The sequence below is a fragment of the Cydia pomonella genome, chromosome 19 (assembly GCF_033807575.1).
Source record: "Cydia pomonella isolate Wapato2018A chromosome 19, ilCydPomo1, whole genome shotgun sequence".
Lineage (NCBI taxonomy): Eukaryota > Metazoa > Arthropoda > Insecta > Lepidoptera > Tortricidae > Cydia > Cydia pomonella.
Genome location: NC_084721.1, coordinates 11,362,240 through 11,380,357, shown reverse-complemented (window position 1 = coordinate 11,380,357; position 18,118 = coordinate 11,362,240). Strand labels below are relative to the sequence as shown.

At 36.2% G+C, this 18,118-nt stretch overlaps 1 protein-coding gene across 1 annotated transcript; it reads left to right on the top strand.

The window, feature by feature from the left end:
- The first annotated feature begins 2,833 nt into the window (after positions 1–2,833).
- LOC133528503 (uncharacterized) lies at positions 2,834–14,266 on the top strand. The gene is made up of 12 exons (XM_061865892.1): positions 2,834–3,170; positions 3,952–4,537; positions 4,660–4,780; positions 5,107–5,327; positions 6,153–6,237; positions 6,874–7,141; positions 9,705–9,992; positions 10,615–11,035; positions 11,311–11,422; positions 12,094–12,314; positions 13,028–13,112; positions 13,514–14,266. Exons 1-12 carry the CDS (start codon positions 2,851–2,853, stop codon positions 13,777–13,779), a joined length of 2,994 nt encoding a protein of 997 aa, XP_061721876.1. The 5' UTR covers positions 2,834–2,850; the 3' UTR covers positions 13,780–14,266.
- Positions 14,267–18,118: the final 3,852 nt, after the last annotated feature.

Here is an 18,118-nt window from a genome sequence, read left to right as displayed (position 1 = left end):
GGACACCCCGCATCTGTCACTTGCACCAAACATTTCTCGCTGGGCCTAATTGACCCGTTTTTGTTTTTGCGCCCTCTTGGCCAAGGTATTACTCAGTTGTAAGTTAACTTGTAAGGGTGAGGTAAACCAGTGGTAACCAAGTTCTGCGCCCCGCGTCTTGTAGCTTGCACCAAACATTTATCGCGATACTAAGAGACAATAGCGCCATTATCCGAGCTGCGCGGGTTAACAATGAGCCGAACGCTGATTAAGCGGTTCCCTACCGATCGTAAATTATTTTGTTCCTACACACCACTATAGAATGAGATCTGCTTTTGTAACGCACCCGCGGACTTGGTAATGAAGACGTTGAAGTATTTTATTAAAATTGAGATTATCTTTTGTAAAGCTCATTGCCGCATGTACGTTTTCCCCTTACATGCGGCAATGAGCTTTACAAGGGGGACGTCTTCAAAATGTAAAATAGGCCAGAAACAGTAGTATTATACCTGTTCATTTGCATGTTCAGAGTAGGCGTGTGCCTTAAGTACAATAATTTATTCATGATTATTGAATCTAAAAATAAACCTCATTCTAAACTAAAACCAAAATATAACTAAGGTAAGGTTGAGTAAGACTATCACCAGGGCAAGACAAATACTTGTATGGAAACCTCATACAGTTTATTTTGCCCCTAGCAAAATAAAATATGTTCGTCTTACCTCACCTTACCTTAAATAAATTTAAAATGAAACTAAAACAATACAACTGACGATAAATCAATATTTTGAGATATTATGTTGCTAACGAAAAAACACGGAAAATGATGTGAATTGATAATAAAAAAAAAACTTTAAGTACTATTTTTGTCAGGTAGCCTAGCTAGGCTCCCTAGCTAGGGATCATTGTCTTTAGCCGCAAATGCTGAGGGCACTGATCTAAACTGAGCCTTTGTCATCTTTTCTTTAGTTTAAGTCGAGAGATATTAGTCTTTTGCAATTTTTTAAGTACAGTTTACTGACCACTCTACGTAATAGACGTGTGTTTGCAGGGCAACCACGACCTTATTGTAAGTGTTTTTAGAGGCGAGTAACAATATTTTTAAAACGGCTTGTAAAGATGTTTATGTATTCGACTCTATGAACCAAGGGCCATCTGACATACATACCAAAAACGGCCCAGTAGGCGAGCCAGCCCCTGATATATAGCCACATTGTAACCTGACCAACTTTCGTTTGATAGCCTTATTCACTTTGCCATAAAACTACGACTAACTAGTATCTCAAGGACAGCTTTATGGCACAACAACCTGTCGGTCGTATATCGCTAAAATTATCAGTATGTATCTATAATTATATAAATAGAATTACATACTTAATACATCCGATAACTCAGCCGTTTGTCACAGCGGTAATAATTCAAAAGAAACCATTACATGGCAACAGGGAATATGTATACGCTGTCGAACAAGGCCTGAGCGCCGCAATTTTATCAGTTCATCTATTAAGGACCTTGTTGCTTTGAATTAAGAGATAAATTAGCCGAGTAAAGATTTGTGCATAATGTTGCGATATCCGAGGACGCGTACAGTTGATGTAGCCTTCTTCCTAGACTGTTCTTCGTACAACTGTGTTCTTATAAGGACGAGTTTAGACTAAATTCATTAGTTTTTTATTTATTTAGTTTTTAGGGTTCCGTACCCAAAGGGTAAAACAGGTCTCTTTTACTAAGACTCCGCTGTCCGTCCGTCTGTCACCAGGCTGTATCTCGAGGACCGTGATAGTTAGACAAATGAAGTTTTCACAGATGATGTATTTCTGTAGCCGCTATAATAACAAATACTAAAAAACAGAATAAAATAAATATTTAAGGGGGCTCTCATACAACAAACGTGATTTTTTGGCCGTTTATAGATAATGGTATAAATCCTTTCGTGCGCGAGTCCGACTCGTACATGGCCGATTTTTTATTATTTAAAATGTAAGGGTTCGTAACGGTAGGCTATGCCAAAAAATACTATAGGTACCCTATGTTTACAATAGTTACTAAGTCTACTTACGAGTAATAACGAATACGTAAATACTTACACTTCGACACATAGTTTTTAACATTTCTACCGACATACGTACAACTGTAGAAAATCCGTAATTTCTGAAAATAATGTTCAAAGCCTCTAACCTATTTATTTGCCGCTATTCAAAAGTAGGTAACAGATTCGCTTCTATTTGTAGTCAACAATTCAAAGCTATCTGGCACCATGGTGTGTAAAGACCCTTATGCACTTGTCGGCCGCCTGGGTGGGTCAGAGCACAATTATATTTATCGCCGGCACCGGCGTCGCACGCGGCATGATTCAGCGTGCGGCCGATATGTCGACCGACAGGCACGTGAGAATGCCGCTTAAGTGGAAATCTATCGTCATACATACGAAAACTTCGATTTCAAGATTTTCGAGTAAAATTGTCCCCAACATTTAGGAACTATGAAAAAATTAGAAAACGTTTGTGTTAATGTTTATTTAATATGAATAGAATATATACAATACAATAAAAATAACTAGTACCAGTGTTTTATTGTTTCTGGTACTAACTACCACCTCTATACTCTTGATTTTTCATTAAAATCTAAAATCATGAAGTGAACATCTCATTATCTATAGGTTTATAACAACTCAGTTATTATTGATAAATAAAATCTAATTACTAGTTAGGTATTACAAATAATATCTCAGAAATATTTTAATTAATGTACTTATTAAAAATACGGATACAATCAGAAATGACTTAAATCTGTTGATTAGATATGATTAGTTATCTTCGATGTGATAAAATAAAATAATTCACAGACACTGATAGCTTCATATGCGCATTCATGGCGCAATACCGATCAGTCTCCATTGTAAACATGGAGTTTAAACTACTGTTCTTTGTTTTACTTATTGCCGCAACAGCATGTGCTGAACCAAAAAGCTATGAAGGCTATAAAGTTTACAAAGTAATTCCCAAAACAGCTGATGAAGTGGAAAGTCTGCTCAAAGTGAAAATAAGTGGTGTATCCGAGTTTTGGGATGAGAGTGTTGATGTAAACCAAAATGTGAAGATAACGGTATCGCCAGCACATGAAGCGGAGTTTATTGAAATTCTAGAAAGAAATAATATTGAAGCGACGCTAGTAATTGATGATGTGCAAAGGTATGTGTTTTAGTGTTTTTATACATATGTCGTATTGAACTTACTAGTCATTTACGTAAGTGAAGCAATGTTAAGGACGCTGTAGTTTTAAACCATCATTTGATTGACGTTAAAGATGAATAATGGTGATACATATATCTGAACCAGTTTTTGTTATCATAAATAATACAACTGTGCAATTTTTTTAGTAGTTTATTGTGCTTGTAATAAATTATAGATAGCATACATTTTATGCTCGACTTAAGAAGATAATGACAATTTATTTTATTTGACACCCTAATTAAAGTAAATATGAAAGATACAGAATAAAAGTAAAGGCACCTGCCAACTTCAGGGTTGTCTTCTCAAAAATGAAGTTCGAGAAAAACAAACCGATTTCTTGTACTATTTTTACACTTGATATAAAAAAAAAGGATAATGACAGTTACTATTGAATTAACTAACAACGATCTAGAGCTCAACCAGGGTGCGGAGTGTTAGGGTCGGCAACGCACATGTTACTCCTCTGGAGTTGCCGGCGTCCATAGCCTACGGAGACTGCTTACTATCAGGCGCACCATATGCTTGTTTGCCACCGACGTAGCATAAAACTATAGTCGTTGTAAGTTAAGAAGTCACTTTGACAGTTATGAATTGATCTTTACTAAGCTAAGACCTACCATTTAACTGATAGTCTAAGTGTATAGCTGGGCTAGAATATAAAGGGAATATTGAACAACATGGGGCGATAGGCAGTATTCGTAAAGATATTCTTAGTAATTCTATTTGTTCATAATTACAGAGCCATCGATGACCAGGTAACTCCTGTCTCCAGGCGTAAAGGAAGCGGTAGCAGCGGTGGTAGACCCAGCGGTGGTAGTAGTGTAAGTAGTCGACCAGGGTCTACCGGTAGCAGCAGCAGTGGTAAAGGAACCACCGGCAGCAATGGCTTTTTAACCTATTACGCGTATACATCTGCAAGTCGTCGTCGTCGTAACAGAAGAACGTATCAACGTAATGCCGATATTTTATTCTCATTCACATGGGACAGATATCACACATTAGATACAATATATTCCTGGCTTGATGAGTTAGCAGAAGCTTTTCCAAATATTGTTAAAACTGTAGTCATGCCAGGTCAAAGCGTAGAAGGCAGAGAGATCAAAGGAATCATCATTGACTACCACCCAGAGAGAACGGACAAGAAAATTGGTATGTTTGAGGGTGGGCTTCATGCTAGGGAGTGGATATCACCAGCAACTGTTACATGGATAATCAAAGAGTTTTTGGCGAGCGATGATCCTGAAGTTGTAGCATTGGCTACCAGTTTTGAATGGCATATCTTCCCTGTTGTCAATCCTGATGGATACTCTTATACCTTCACAGACGTAAGTAGTTTGAATGCATTATTTTGTTGCGATGCAATAATTAAAATCAGTGAAGTCAAGTGTGACATGAAATGTATGTAATGTATGTATGTAATTCATGCTAAGATTTGTTCTATTTTCAGCGAAGAATGTGGAGAAAGAATCGCAGTAAGGCTAATTTCACGTCGTGTGTGGCGTCCGGTGTTGAAGATGACCTGAGCAATGGCGTCGATCTCAATAGAAACTTCGATTTTGAATGGAACAGTTAGTTTAATATATCTAAGGAAGACTGTCCTTATTGCAATAACTCACTTAACATAGCATTATGGTATTTGAATGACGCAACTTTTTGATATTTCTTATACATTATCGAAAGCTAGATTGGAATTTTTATGAGTCGATCGAGAACGTTCATAGATGCATTCGATAGATTATCAAGTTTCTTTGCTAATTTTTCATCTTTTCTTTATCCTTTTTTTAACATGAATTATAATAAGTATCATAAACCCAAGTAACTTCTACTTTGATAGTACAGTTATTGTACGGAAACTAAAGTATCTCTATCTTTAATATTATAATCCTAATTTCAGCGGCGGGAACATCAGAGGATCCCTGTTCCAATCTTTTCCCAGGGCCATCACCAGCATCAGAGCCTGAGACTCAAGCCATACAACAATATGTCCTGAATCTAAGGCAGCAAGGAGAGATAATTTACTATATTGCATTCCATTCCTACACTCAGTTGATCATCGTTCCGTACAGTCATCTGAATTCAAACTTGGTGCTGCAGATTCCAGATTTTGCTGACATGGTGAGTTGCTAGAGTCAGACCAAAATAAGTTGGCAGCGATTTTGACGGCCCAGATAATGCAAGTGTTAAGTAAATGTCACAGTGTATCAAAAATAGTGGGGATCAGTTTAACAGCATATACGGTATCGTATTCTGATAAGGAAAAGTAGATAAAGATAAGTAAATAGGATTTGATTTTGACGCGAAAATTTTTGTTCTATGAGGCAGGTCGTTCAAGACCACCGCCGCCATACAATGACCAAAAAAATGTTCTTCTACTTTTTCCTAATCTAAACACGATATTGAATATGCCCTTAAACAGATCCCCACTATTTTTGTTACACCATGTATGCGTGTTTACAATTTTTTTGGCGTATACTTTTAAAGCTATTCTTATTATGTTCCTTGTTTTTTAACCATTATTAGTTTGAGCTTATAGTAGATCTTCAGATTTTATCGCAATCGCTAAATAATTTTAATTTTGAATATTTATTTACTCCAAAATATTTACTTAACCTTTTGAACGCCAAGAATACCTAAAGGCGTCGTAGCTCGTCGTGCCCGCAGCGCCAAGGACAACTATAGGTATTCTGGCGGATGCTGTCAAAGTAATTTTCAGACTTTCAATTAAGGTGTACATTAGCTCCCTTGCGCCTTGAGTGATTGGAGCTTGGCGTTTGAGCGATGTTTGTGTTTCTGACATAAAGCGTGCGAAAGATTAAGAAACTAACTTTGGGCAATATTGCCTTGTGCTTATTCCTTCAACATTTATTTATAATATCTCCAATCTGTCTGGGCCCTAAAAAAATACAAACATATATTTACTAAAGGTTTGTTTTATTTTAGTTCGAAATAGCTGTGAGAGCGGGTGACGCATTAGCAAGCAGGAACGGCACTACATACAGAGTTGGTCTTTCAGCGGACGTTATGTGTAAGTTATCTTTTGAAACTTTATCAAATTCCGCAATAAACTGTTGTTTTAGTTGAAGAAAGTTCAAATTTGCTATCTATAAGTTCATACTTGGTCCCGTTCAAATTTTAGCTAAGCAAACGTGGTGTTTGGAAATGCAATAGGGTTTGCTTTAAACTTCAATATGACCTATACTGGTATACTCTTTTTCTATTGACTATCTTGACTTTATATAATTGCATGTGTATAATATATAAATGTACTTAGTATTTCTTCAGGAGTATGAGTTTATTCATTATAATCAGTCTATGCGTCAAAAGTATCAGTCTGTAACAGCTAAAGAAGAAGAGATAGCTTATAAGCCCTAGTTTACCCTCTGGGTTGGAAGGTCAGACGGCAATCGCTTTCGTAAAAAATAGTGTCTACACCAATTATTGGGGTTAGTTGCCATGCGGACCCCAGGCTCCCGTGAGCCGTGGCATAATGCCGGGGCAAGGCGAGGAAGATGATGCTGAGTGGATAGCTGATAAAGATAATATAAATAATTTGTTGACCTCCTGTTTACCGTTTCGTGTAATAAAACGACGAGTAGTGCCGTAAAATCCGATTGCTTTAGAACCATTTAATTGTATATAACTGCTTTTATTTTCTCCATAGACTTGATGAGCGGTACGAGTTTCGACTGGGTTAAGAGCACCGGCGTTCCAGTATCTTACCTAATCGAACTTCGAGACGTGGGCGAATATGGTTTCCTGTTACCGGCAGAACAAATCATCCCGAACAATCTAGAAATTATGGATGCTTTGGTTGAGATGGACAGAGCGACAAGAGATCTAAATATTTACACACGGGAATCGTCTGCGGGGAATGTTGTGACGTCAATGCTTTTGGTAGCATTTGGTGTACTCATAACTGTGGCTTATTGAAAACCTTTATTTATTTATAGCCGCTATGCTGTACTCACACATAAGAATTTTACACAAAATAGTATAAAATTGGTCTGTATACTTATAACCAAAGGTCAGAAATGGTGCACTACGTTTATACGTTGGTGATTCCATGACATAAAAGTAACTAGTCTGTTTATTTTAAGATTGAGTAGTTAAACTATAAAGTTAATATTTAATATTCGTAATAATGTATGACTTTATTAAATTAATAATAGAGCATTCTTTCAGACCTTTTCTTATTGACCTTTTTAATAAGCCCGTATATGTAAATAAATTAATGCAGTATAAATAGACGTAACAATAAATTTTATAAAATTAAAACTGTACACTATTTAGGCGACAGAAAGACATGGTGTAAATATGTCTGTGGTCCTATAGCCGCAACCAGTACAAAATGTTTTAAGAGTGAAAAGTAATTGTAATAACCACTTTATGTTTGTGCACTAATTACCTACAACAATTTTTTCTTCGTAATTAGCACGATTGTAAATAAGGATATCGAAATATGAATCTGTTTTGTAAAATAATATTTTTTTATGAAAATGCTCAATATTAAACTTGTTACTTTTATAATAAACATCATTTCATGCTTTTTATTTATTTTTATTTACTTTTCAACCATTATAAAGATATTTGGTGTTTTTTTGTAGTTTCTAAAGGTGCCCACTGATTACTAGTTCACCGGACGATATCGGCCTGTCAGCTTTTGCGAATAACTGACAGGCTGATATCGTCCAGCGAACTGGTAATCAGTGGGCACCTTAATATTGGTAGTTTTGAAAATTGCTAAAAATTTACCAGCTGCCTTACTTAAGGGTTGTAAAGGCCAAAGTATGAAGTGCTTTTCATTTACCTAGTAGACATGATTTGTGATTTCTGAACTAAGTACCATACTTCGCGCCCTAATCAAAAGTAATTAGTATAATTATTCTTTGTAGTTGATGTAAACCGTAGGCTGCACGTTTTTTTGATTGATTGATTTGAAACCTCTTGGCTAATCGGATACTCTGACCTTCACCGATTAAACAGCTGCAAGGTACCCAGGTCTTACAATAAAGATATTATCTACATGTAACAAACTAACTACTCGTAACTACCACTTTTCGCTTTCGTTTCTCTAACAATTTATTAGTCAACAATGTTAATTCTAGCATTTTAATTGCATTATCTGTACTTATACGTACCAAATGACACGTTTAAATTTAGCGAAATTAATAAAATGTACACCTTACAAACACTAAAATTATAATAAAACCAAGTAAGACTAAATATGTAATTTATAAACTGCCTATAATTTTGTTCGTTAGATTGGTTATCTACGTATAGTTAGAAAAAACAGAATTTTGCATAGTATTATTTCTTGGTATTTTTTTTTCTTAACGGGTTCGCCATACATTACCTTTCTTAGCTGTTAGCAGTGAAATCGACACCAAATCCATGGCATTGTGCATAGGTAACATGATTTAGTGGCAATTTGCTTATCATGATATCAATAAAATGTATTTAATCGTTTAATTGTTATCTATAGACTCTTGTAACATTTTTTACGTTTGAAATGTTATCTACCTATTGTTAGTAAAGAATCGATTCTTTGCAGTTTACATCTCTATGACTTGACTCCGTCTTTTTAAAACTCATTTTAGCTCAGGAAAATTAATAAAATCAGGAGAAATAATACGAGTAGTTTTGTAAATTGGTACAGTTATATCTTGTGGTGTCCAGGTGAATATACTAAAAGTCCTCGGGGCTGGAGGTTGTACTGAGGGTGTAGGCGAGGGGGGGGGGGGGGGAGATATTTGAAGGTACCTCCTATATTTTCTGATTTTTGCTCGTATCTCGAGTATCTGTACGAAAAGCAGTATATTTCGATAAATAGTTTGTACGTAAAATTTCCTATAAAATTGGTCTAATTCTTTTTACTCTACGATCAATACGAGCTACAGGTTGTTTAAGTTAACAAAGAGATAAAAAACAGACGTTCAGAAAACGTCCCTACTCGTTGGAATTATTGAAAATTGGTGGGTTGCACACAACAACTGACACAGAGAGCCCGTAGTTTGCTCCGGTCCGCCCACGCGCGCCCTTGTTGTAGCTCCTCGTTATGGAGCGTAAGATGTCGTGCAATTTTCGCCTTAAAATACGTGAGTTACTCATTTCAATATATTTAAATATATAAGGGCTTCAAATTTACGTTTTCAATAAAAAAAGTAGGTACCTACTTAAGTATATGTATAATTTTAAAAGGCTCCAATATTACCTATTCTTTCTATCAACTTAAAACATTACGCATTCGCAGCAATCGTATCATGAGTGCAGTGGGTATTACATGTCCTGCATATAATTATAATATATTAGAATTTTGACGTAGGGGTAAGGATTATAAAATATCAATATCTATCATATCAACATTAAATAGTACTTAATCCTTAGATTACTATTATGATAAAATGAATGATAAAACCGATAACGGCATCAAGAAACACGACCTAAATGCTTTTTATTTATGCTTGATTAAAACAAATCACACGTATTCTGAAGGAGTTATAGAATGGTTTTCAAAGTAATAGCCCTTTTGGGGCTCTTAGCTGTAGCAAATGCCATGGTGAGCTATGAAAACTACAAAGTTTACAATATTGTGCCGAAGTCAGAAGCTGAAGTGCAAATACTTAATGATCTGAAGAAAGATGGTTATGAATTCTGGACGGAGATATTTGAAGTTGGCAGCGAAGTGAGAATTATGGTGCCTCCTGTTGAAGATGAGGAGTTTTTGAATTACGTCAAAAGTGTAAATCTTGATGCGAAGGTCAGCATTGCTAATGTTCAAGAGTAAGTACACATTATTCATATCTCAAACAAAGCGATTTAAAATGCTTGCGGATAGAGTTAAAATACGAAAGACAAATTATAATACTTAAATAATAATATTAGTCGGTCGGTTAAACGACAAAAATAAGTTTTGGTGACATGTTTTGTGTCATAACTAGAGAGAACAATGTAGCGAACTCTTCTTCCTCGAGTTGTCCCTGTATTTTTGCCACAGCTCATGGGAGCCTGGGGTCCGCTTGACAACTAGTTCCCAGAAATGGGGTAGACACTAGTTTTTACGAAAGCGACTGTCATCTGACCTTCCAACCCAGAGGGTAAACGAGGCCTTATTGGGATTAGTCCGGTTTCCTCACGATGTTTTCCTTCACCGAAAAGCGACTGGTAAATGTCAAATGCTATTTCATACATAACTGCCTCAAAACTCATTGGTACGAGCCGGGTTTGAACCCGCGTCCTCCGGATTGAAAGTTGCACGCTCTTACCACTAGGCTACCAGCGCTTCAAAACAATGTAGCGAACGACTGTTTTAAGATCTTAATGATACTTAAAACAGTCTTTATTGATTTCTAATAAAGAAACAAGTAAACAACATATGTAACCTCAGCATCATTCGTCTTTTTAGGTTGATAGACGCTCAACTGAAGACCGCAATTCCCAATGCTAATTCCCGTAGCAGTACACTGGGTGGCATGTCTTGGGATAGATATTACGGCTTGGAAAACATCTACAACTGGTTAGATGAGCTAGAAACTCTTTACCCTAATGTGGTCACTACAATCAATATTGGGAACACTTTCGAAGGCCGTCAGATTAGAGGCATAGTGATTGACTTAAAGCCCGGTCAGAGGGACGAAAGACCTTTGATAGCGATGATTGAAGCAGGCATTCATGCCAGAGAATGGATCTCACCCGCCACCGCTACATGGATCATCAAAGAATTTCTGACAAGTGATGACCCTGCAATAAGGAGCATGGCGGAGACATTCGTGTGGCATATTATTCCCGTTGCTAACCCTGATGGATATGCTTATACTTTTACAAATGTAAGTAATAAAATATTGGATAAATCTATGACCTGCCGCGTAGCCGCTGTGAGGCCTGCGGTCGAACTGTCGTCTCCTTAATAAATCTCAGATTCGTTTACTTTGATATCATAAATTATAGTGTCTAGCAGATACTGCAACAACGTGCACATATTTGCTATACTGAACTTTAAATAACTTAATGATATTTATACCTACAGGAACATCAAAAGAAATTAATGTAAACGAGACAGTTCAAATACCTGTAATGAAAGGAATGTAAAACTTATTTACAGGATCGAATGTGGAGGAAAAACAGAAATACCGCCAATCACGTCATGTGTGGAACTAATGCCGATGCTGGTAATGGTATTGACTTGAACAGGAACTTTAACTTCCAATGGATGGGTGAGTAATTGCTGTCCCATTTTGTCGAGGAGAAAAAAAAACGAATTCAATGGTTAATTTATATTACATTACACACAACACACACACACCCTTATGTGTGTGTGGGTATGTACACACATACATATAATCACGCCTATTTCCCGGAGGGGTAGGCAGAGACCACGGATTTCCACTTGCTACGATCCTGACATACCTCTTTGGCTTCCTTCACTTTCATATGAAAGATATAAAACGCACTAGGTCTTGAGTAATTGATTTATTTGTGAATTAAGTACATGCTAATATTAAGTCCGACGACCGACGCTCACGTTGGCGCGGGAAGCTCTCCTGACAGCCAGCGCCCATGACAGCTGGGCTGTCAGTTAGGGCACGTTACTTACAAACCCGGACAATATAAATATTAACAACTAGTATCAAAATAGAAATAGTTTGATGACAGACGGTGTTTTACAAATAATAATGATATAAATTATCTTACATTTCTAACACATAATATTCCTCATACACGCTCGTCGGTTTAGGGTGCTGCTCTTGACCTGGCTGCTCTTCACGATTATTTATATTAAAAATCGAAAACGAAGAAGAAATGGTTTTTTCACACTATTTTACTTAATGCAATGTGCTACACATTCCCGCCTCACATTATGTGCATCATTCATATCATGTTGCAGTCACTGGAGCCTCAGCTAACCCGTGTGATCAGACTTACGCCGGCCCCTCCGCGGCTTCCGAGCTCGAGACCCAAGCAATCTCCAACTACGTCCTCACACTGCAGCGGACTGGCGAGCTCATCTACTATCTGGACTTCCACTCATACTCGCAAATGATCCTAGTACCGTACAGCCACGTGAGCGGCATCGACGTACTGCAGGCACCTAACTACGGTGATATGGTAATTAAACAAGATTTTCTATAGGTACTACTTCAGTCGAATATTAGCTTGCGAGTAGGCTTAAAAATGTAATTTATTTTAACCGGATACATTTTAAATAAGATTTTTTGTAGGTTTTTATCTAATTTAAAGGTCGATTGTCATATGAGATTCAAAAGAGAGCAAATCTTTTAAGTTTAAGACAAGAAAGAGAGTTTGCAACTGGGAAAATAGCTTAAATTGAACCCTTTCCTTCTAATCCTTTACAAAGATTTAGGCAATAAGTAAATAGTGTCACACGTATTATGGGGATATATTTATGCACAAGTCGGGGGATGTTCCGCGTTTCATTTTTAGGGTTCCGTATCAAAAGGGTACAAAATGAACACTTATGGTGCGACTCTGTCCGTCCAACATACGTGCATGACATCGCGCTAATTAGTTAGACAATTCGCCGATAGATGGCGTTGTACACAAATATACTTAGTATAGGTACTTTTGTTCAAAAGTATTTCGCCTTTTTAGTTACAAGTTAGTTTAGTTACATGTCGCCAAAAGTATTTTTTAGTTACACGAGATAATTTAAAGTTTGTACGGAACCCCCGGTGCGCCAATAAGACGAACTCGCACCTTACCGGTTTTATATTTCCGAATATTTCCAAATTGTTCAAGTATGGAAAATCCTATTTTTGCATTGCAACAAAAATATCAACGTACTTACTATTATGTTTCAGTTTGAAGTTGCTATCCGCGCTGCGGAGAAGTTAGAGGCCAGGCATGGAACGCGCTATACAGTCGGCACATCCCAAGAAATTTTATGTAAGTTGCTTTATTTAAATTAATACATATAATATAGGTACCTGAAAATTTACTTATATTTTATGGTCAATACGAAAAAGTTTGCGAACGTCTTATTATGCAGATAGCTGTTTTGTATCAAGATTTGAGACAATCGTACACAAATCGACCTAGTCCCACAGTAAGCTCAATAGGGTTTGTGGTGTGGGTACTAGACGACGACATATACCTATAGATAAATACTTAAACACAGAGAAACCATCAGCAACTCAGGAACAAATATGTGTGATAAACGCCCAAATAAATGCCCTTATTAGGATTCGAACCCGAGACATAACCTAGGAAGCCGTTAAAGATCACAAACCGTGAATATTTTTTCTTTTGAACCTTTTGTCTACTATAATATCTTAAACCTATTTCAGATGCTGTGACTGGTTCAAGTTTTGACTGGGTAAAGGGAGTCGTGGGCGTGCCGATTGTGTACCTCTTCGAATTAAGAGACGTCGGCCTATACGGGTTCCTATTGCCCCCAGAAGACATTATCCCCAATAATGAGGAAATCATGGACTCGCTTATAGAACTGGATAGGGTGACCAGACAGTTGGGATACTATTCTGGCGCAGGGATTGTTTTCAGTTCTGTCGTGTCGTTGGTTATTTCTGCGTGCATGTTGGTACTGCTCCAATAATATAGTCAAGCAATACGTTGACATATAATTCAGTAAATATTGATTTATAAGAGCAAGCAGGTATATCCGATATATATATATATCGGAGCTGGTAAGCTGGTGCTCCATAATATATCAACATGCACTTAAATGCCCTGATAATTATAGAGACTTTGTTTAGATACATATTTGTCAACACTTTCGCCGCTCGATATATATGATGGAATCAATGTACAAATTGCATGCTTGCTCCTCTAGATTGAGTTACGTAAATTTGTATTTTTAATAATATAATTTATGTTTTTAATAACTCATAAATTGGCTTGTATTATTAATCTAACATAATAGATATAATTACTAAATCTATTATGTTATATTTCATTTTCTAATAACATCTTCATCATCATACCTGCTAGAACAAAAAAATATGAGCTACTAACGTTAATAAAAGGTCAAGGTTATTATTATGATCAAACTTGCATTTTTATTAAAATGTATACCCCACAAAATATATTATACGTTATTCTAGTATAACCATTAAAATTTTCGCTGCAAAGAAAGCTTTACGAGTAAAATTACTAACTCAAAAACCACAAAATCGATCAATGTCTTCAACAAGTTGTAATAAATCAAGTAGTTCGTTTCCCTGACTTGTTAACTAATTAGTGTAAGCCATAAAGACAACAAAGAGAATGCTGTGCTTCCCCGGGGACTCGAACGCGCAATAGCTATTTGCAGGTACAGTGCGGTTTTAAAGTTTGTTTTGAGATAATTTTCTTCATTAACTTGGGAAAGAATTTGAGGATTAGGATTAGAATACTTAGATGAGTTGAGGATTGTGTGAGGTGTCTAATTACCAGACATTTGTAATACAAAGGATATTTCTTTCAAATGTCAAACATCGGAACGAAAAATAATACTTATTATGAAAATTGGAATTGAACGGTAAACAATATTATTATAGATCCCAAGTGACTGGCAAAGAAGTTGCGTGGTGAGTGAGTTTAATAGAAGTCAATTGATAGTGTTTGGTCCGTAATTGGAAAAATGATCCTTATACTAGGAGGCATATGAATCTTCTATATAATTGCTAAATTATTCTCTAATTGTTCCTTCTCACCATTTCTAAGTACCTTATAAATAAAGATTGATTCTATAATAATAGCCATATATTCGTCTTTCTTAATACCAAAGTACCAATTAGCCGTTTTACATATTAATTGCCAGATGTCAGTATGTAGAGTCCTCAGTTTAGTCACTCTTTATAAAGTAAAATAATTAAGATAAGTATGGTATGATATGACTATGCGGAATCCCTCCAGGTAAATTATCAAGAGCATGTATGAAATTGTGTCTAAATTGTTATTTTATATAGCTCCAATTCAATACACATAATTACACATAAACCGATTTGCAAATACCGAAATAATAACGAAAAATAGTTGTAATTAGCTCTAACACTATGTACTTATCAAGTTCTCTCGTAGACATTAATTAAAGCATCACCGCTGTCTGGCACTTTGCGTTAAAAAATAAGAAAAAACTTAGCGTTAAAAAGGTTAAGAACACAGAATTATGGCGTGACGGCTCTCGCTTGCTCTCGTCCGGGTTTAGTTTCAACGCATTTTAGGTGAGGAAAAGGCGAGTTTACACTCAACATGATGTTTTATTTCATTAAACTACTTGTATATGACCCGTTTTCATTTGTTTTTTTTTTCCTTGAAGGTCAGACAAGATCTATAACAATTTATCATGGTTTAAATATTTTGTGACTAAATCAATAAGTGCAACATTACTTACAACATGCCATAAATTGATTTATTATATTATTATCAGCTTGTTGAATGCAAGACATGCAGTTAAATTTATAAGTCTGTCGGAAGCCAATTATTTGATCAAAAAATATGGTCCATAGGCTACGGTGACTGCGGATAAGGCGGGCCAAATGTTTGTTTGCCAACGACGTGTAATAATAAAAAATCAGTTTACGTAAACAAGAAAAACGGTTTGTTTGTTTTTACTTATAAATTATCAAACTCAAAGAAATAAAGGTTTGTTATTTTTTACTCATAAATTGACAAACTCAAAAAATAGTTCCACTGTGTAGTTTACAATCAGATACGGTAACTACACCTTAAAAAGTATTATAGATAATAACCAATGCACTTTCTACATACATATAAAACCCCCTAACTTCTAAAAATAAGTAACCCCTCGCCGGATGACACAACTCTCAAAGGTAAATAATAATAAATTATGACTGTCCTGACAATCTGACGCATGACTGAAATCAGATGTCACAACGAGGCCACAAATCATAATGTGGTGTTGTTTGCTGCTCCGCGGACATAGAAAGGAATGGAGATGCAAATGTATTTTTTTAATAGACTTTTACTTATATGGTCCCATAGGCCATGGGTATCCAACTGGCAAAAAGTGGCACACACGAATTGAGCACGTTTTTCGAGTACAAATCTCATCATCATATCAGCCTACTGCTGAGCATAGGCCTCTCTTCCAGTACGCCACTTGTCCCGGTCCTTAGCTAATCTCATCCAGAAGTAAACCGCAATCTTCCGAATGTCGTCCACCCAACGAGCCAACGGGACGAGATATCTCATAGAAAAGTATATGTCTGTGTTGATTATTTATTTATTGACAGAAATGACTTTGACTTCTCATTGGCACGTGATCGTGACGAGAATATCTGGAATACCTAATTGATGGGCTTACCATAATTTATAATCCCAAATAATCAGACGATTGATGATCATTAATACAAAGATAATGATTACGATTATATTTATACCTATTAACTTGATCAACTGCTTGTGCTTAAAATAATGAGGAGAGTAGATTTAGGAATAATACTGATCAAAAAAATACAGACATAACAAGTTTGTGTAAATGATACACTATTTTACTATTATTGAGTTAATTTTCAAAGTGCCATAATTAATGAAGATATTACTGATATAAGGTTTAAAACAGCAAAAGTCGGAGCTAAATAGGTATGAATTAATTACATCTTATTACAAAAAAAATTAAACAATAAAAAAGGGTAAGTAAAAAATGTTTAAGTCGAGTCAGCTTTACGTGTTTCCCTGTCGGCTAAATCTCTTCAATTTATATGATAATATTTTGTAATGACTCTCTTTTTATTGTTTTCCCCCCTAACCTTCCGTAAAATTAAGCTCCTTCGTAGGATTTGGCTTGTTGACATTTATCCCTTGAATATTGGTTTGCAAGCCTCTTTTGTAAAAGGCAATTACAGATCTATTTATATTCTCGGTAAAAATACAATCATATAGTAATTTAAGTGTGTAAAAATGTATACAGAACCTCTGAAAGCTAAGTAATATGTATATATATGTTACGGGTAATTTTAGAAAGTTAACTAAACTCACGTTTACCCAGGTATAACTAGTATTACCCAAGTCTTTTGGGTAAAGTACGAAATTTTAAAGATTCACTTCTTCCGATAAGTTTTCTGATTTTATCCAAAAGGCTTTTTTTAAATACTACATCGGTGGCAAACAAGCATACGGCCCGCCTGATGGTAAGCAGTCTCCGTAGCCTATGTACGCCTGCAACTCCAGAGGAGTTACATGCGCGTTGCCGACCCTATCATCCTTCCCCTCGTTGAGCTCTAGCAACAGGGCCTGATTTAGGGGAGGGCAACTGGGGCTACAGCCCCGGGGCCTCCACAAAAGAGGGGCCCCCACAATAGAGACTTCGGAAAATTTACCATTTTACTTGGAAAATAATTTGGGCCTAGGGGGCCTCCACTCCTTTATTGCCCGAGGCCTCCAGACCTCTAAATCCGGCATTGTCTGGCAACCTTACTCATCCGGCAGGAACACAACACTATGAGTAGGGTCTAGTGTTATTTGGCTGCAGTTTTCTGTAAGGTGGAGGTACTTCCCTAGTTGGGCTCTGCTCTAGATCTGGAATGACATCCGCTGGCAGTGCCCTACCATACAAAGCGAGATGGCATTCACAATGCCCATACCTCTTAGACGTAATTTAAGGATGTACCCGGGTCCAAAAAGGCTTTTGTAATACTCGTACTATTTATACCAGGGTAAACTTGTGTTTATTTAACCTTCTAACATTACCCGTAACATATGTATACACCTCATGCCAAAAATATGGAAACAAGCTCATGTGACAATAAAAAACTGTGATTTTAATTCAATGGATTTTTATAACACTCATTGATGCTTAGATTTTTTTTAGTAAAAATGATACCTAATAGAATATTTAAATATTTCATAAATAAATTATTATATTTACGATTTTTTTTTATTAGGCAAATAAAAAGGACGACAAGTAACTTTAACAGGTTAAACAAAATAGT

What these genes read in the sequence shown, in the direction of transcription:
- LOC133528503 (XM_061865892.1), top strand. Translation starts at nt 2,851, where the DNA reads ATGGCGCAATACCGATCAGTCTCCATTGTAAACATGGAGTTTAAACTA. An exon ending in TTCCAGATTTTGCTGACATG is followed by an intron (nt 5,328 to 6,152) that starts GTGAGTTGCTAG and finishes GTTTTATTTTAG; the next exon opens with TTCGAAATAGCTGTGAGAGC. An exon ending in ATGCTTATACTTTTACAAAT is followed by an intron (nt 11,036 to 11,310) that starts GTAAGTAATAAA and finishes ACTTATTTACAG; the next exon opens with GATCGAATGTGGAGGAAAAA.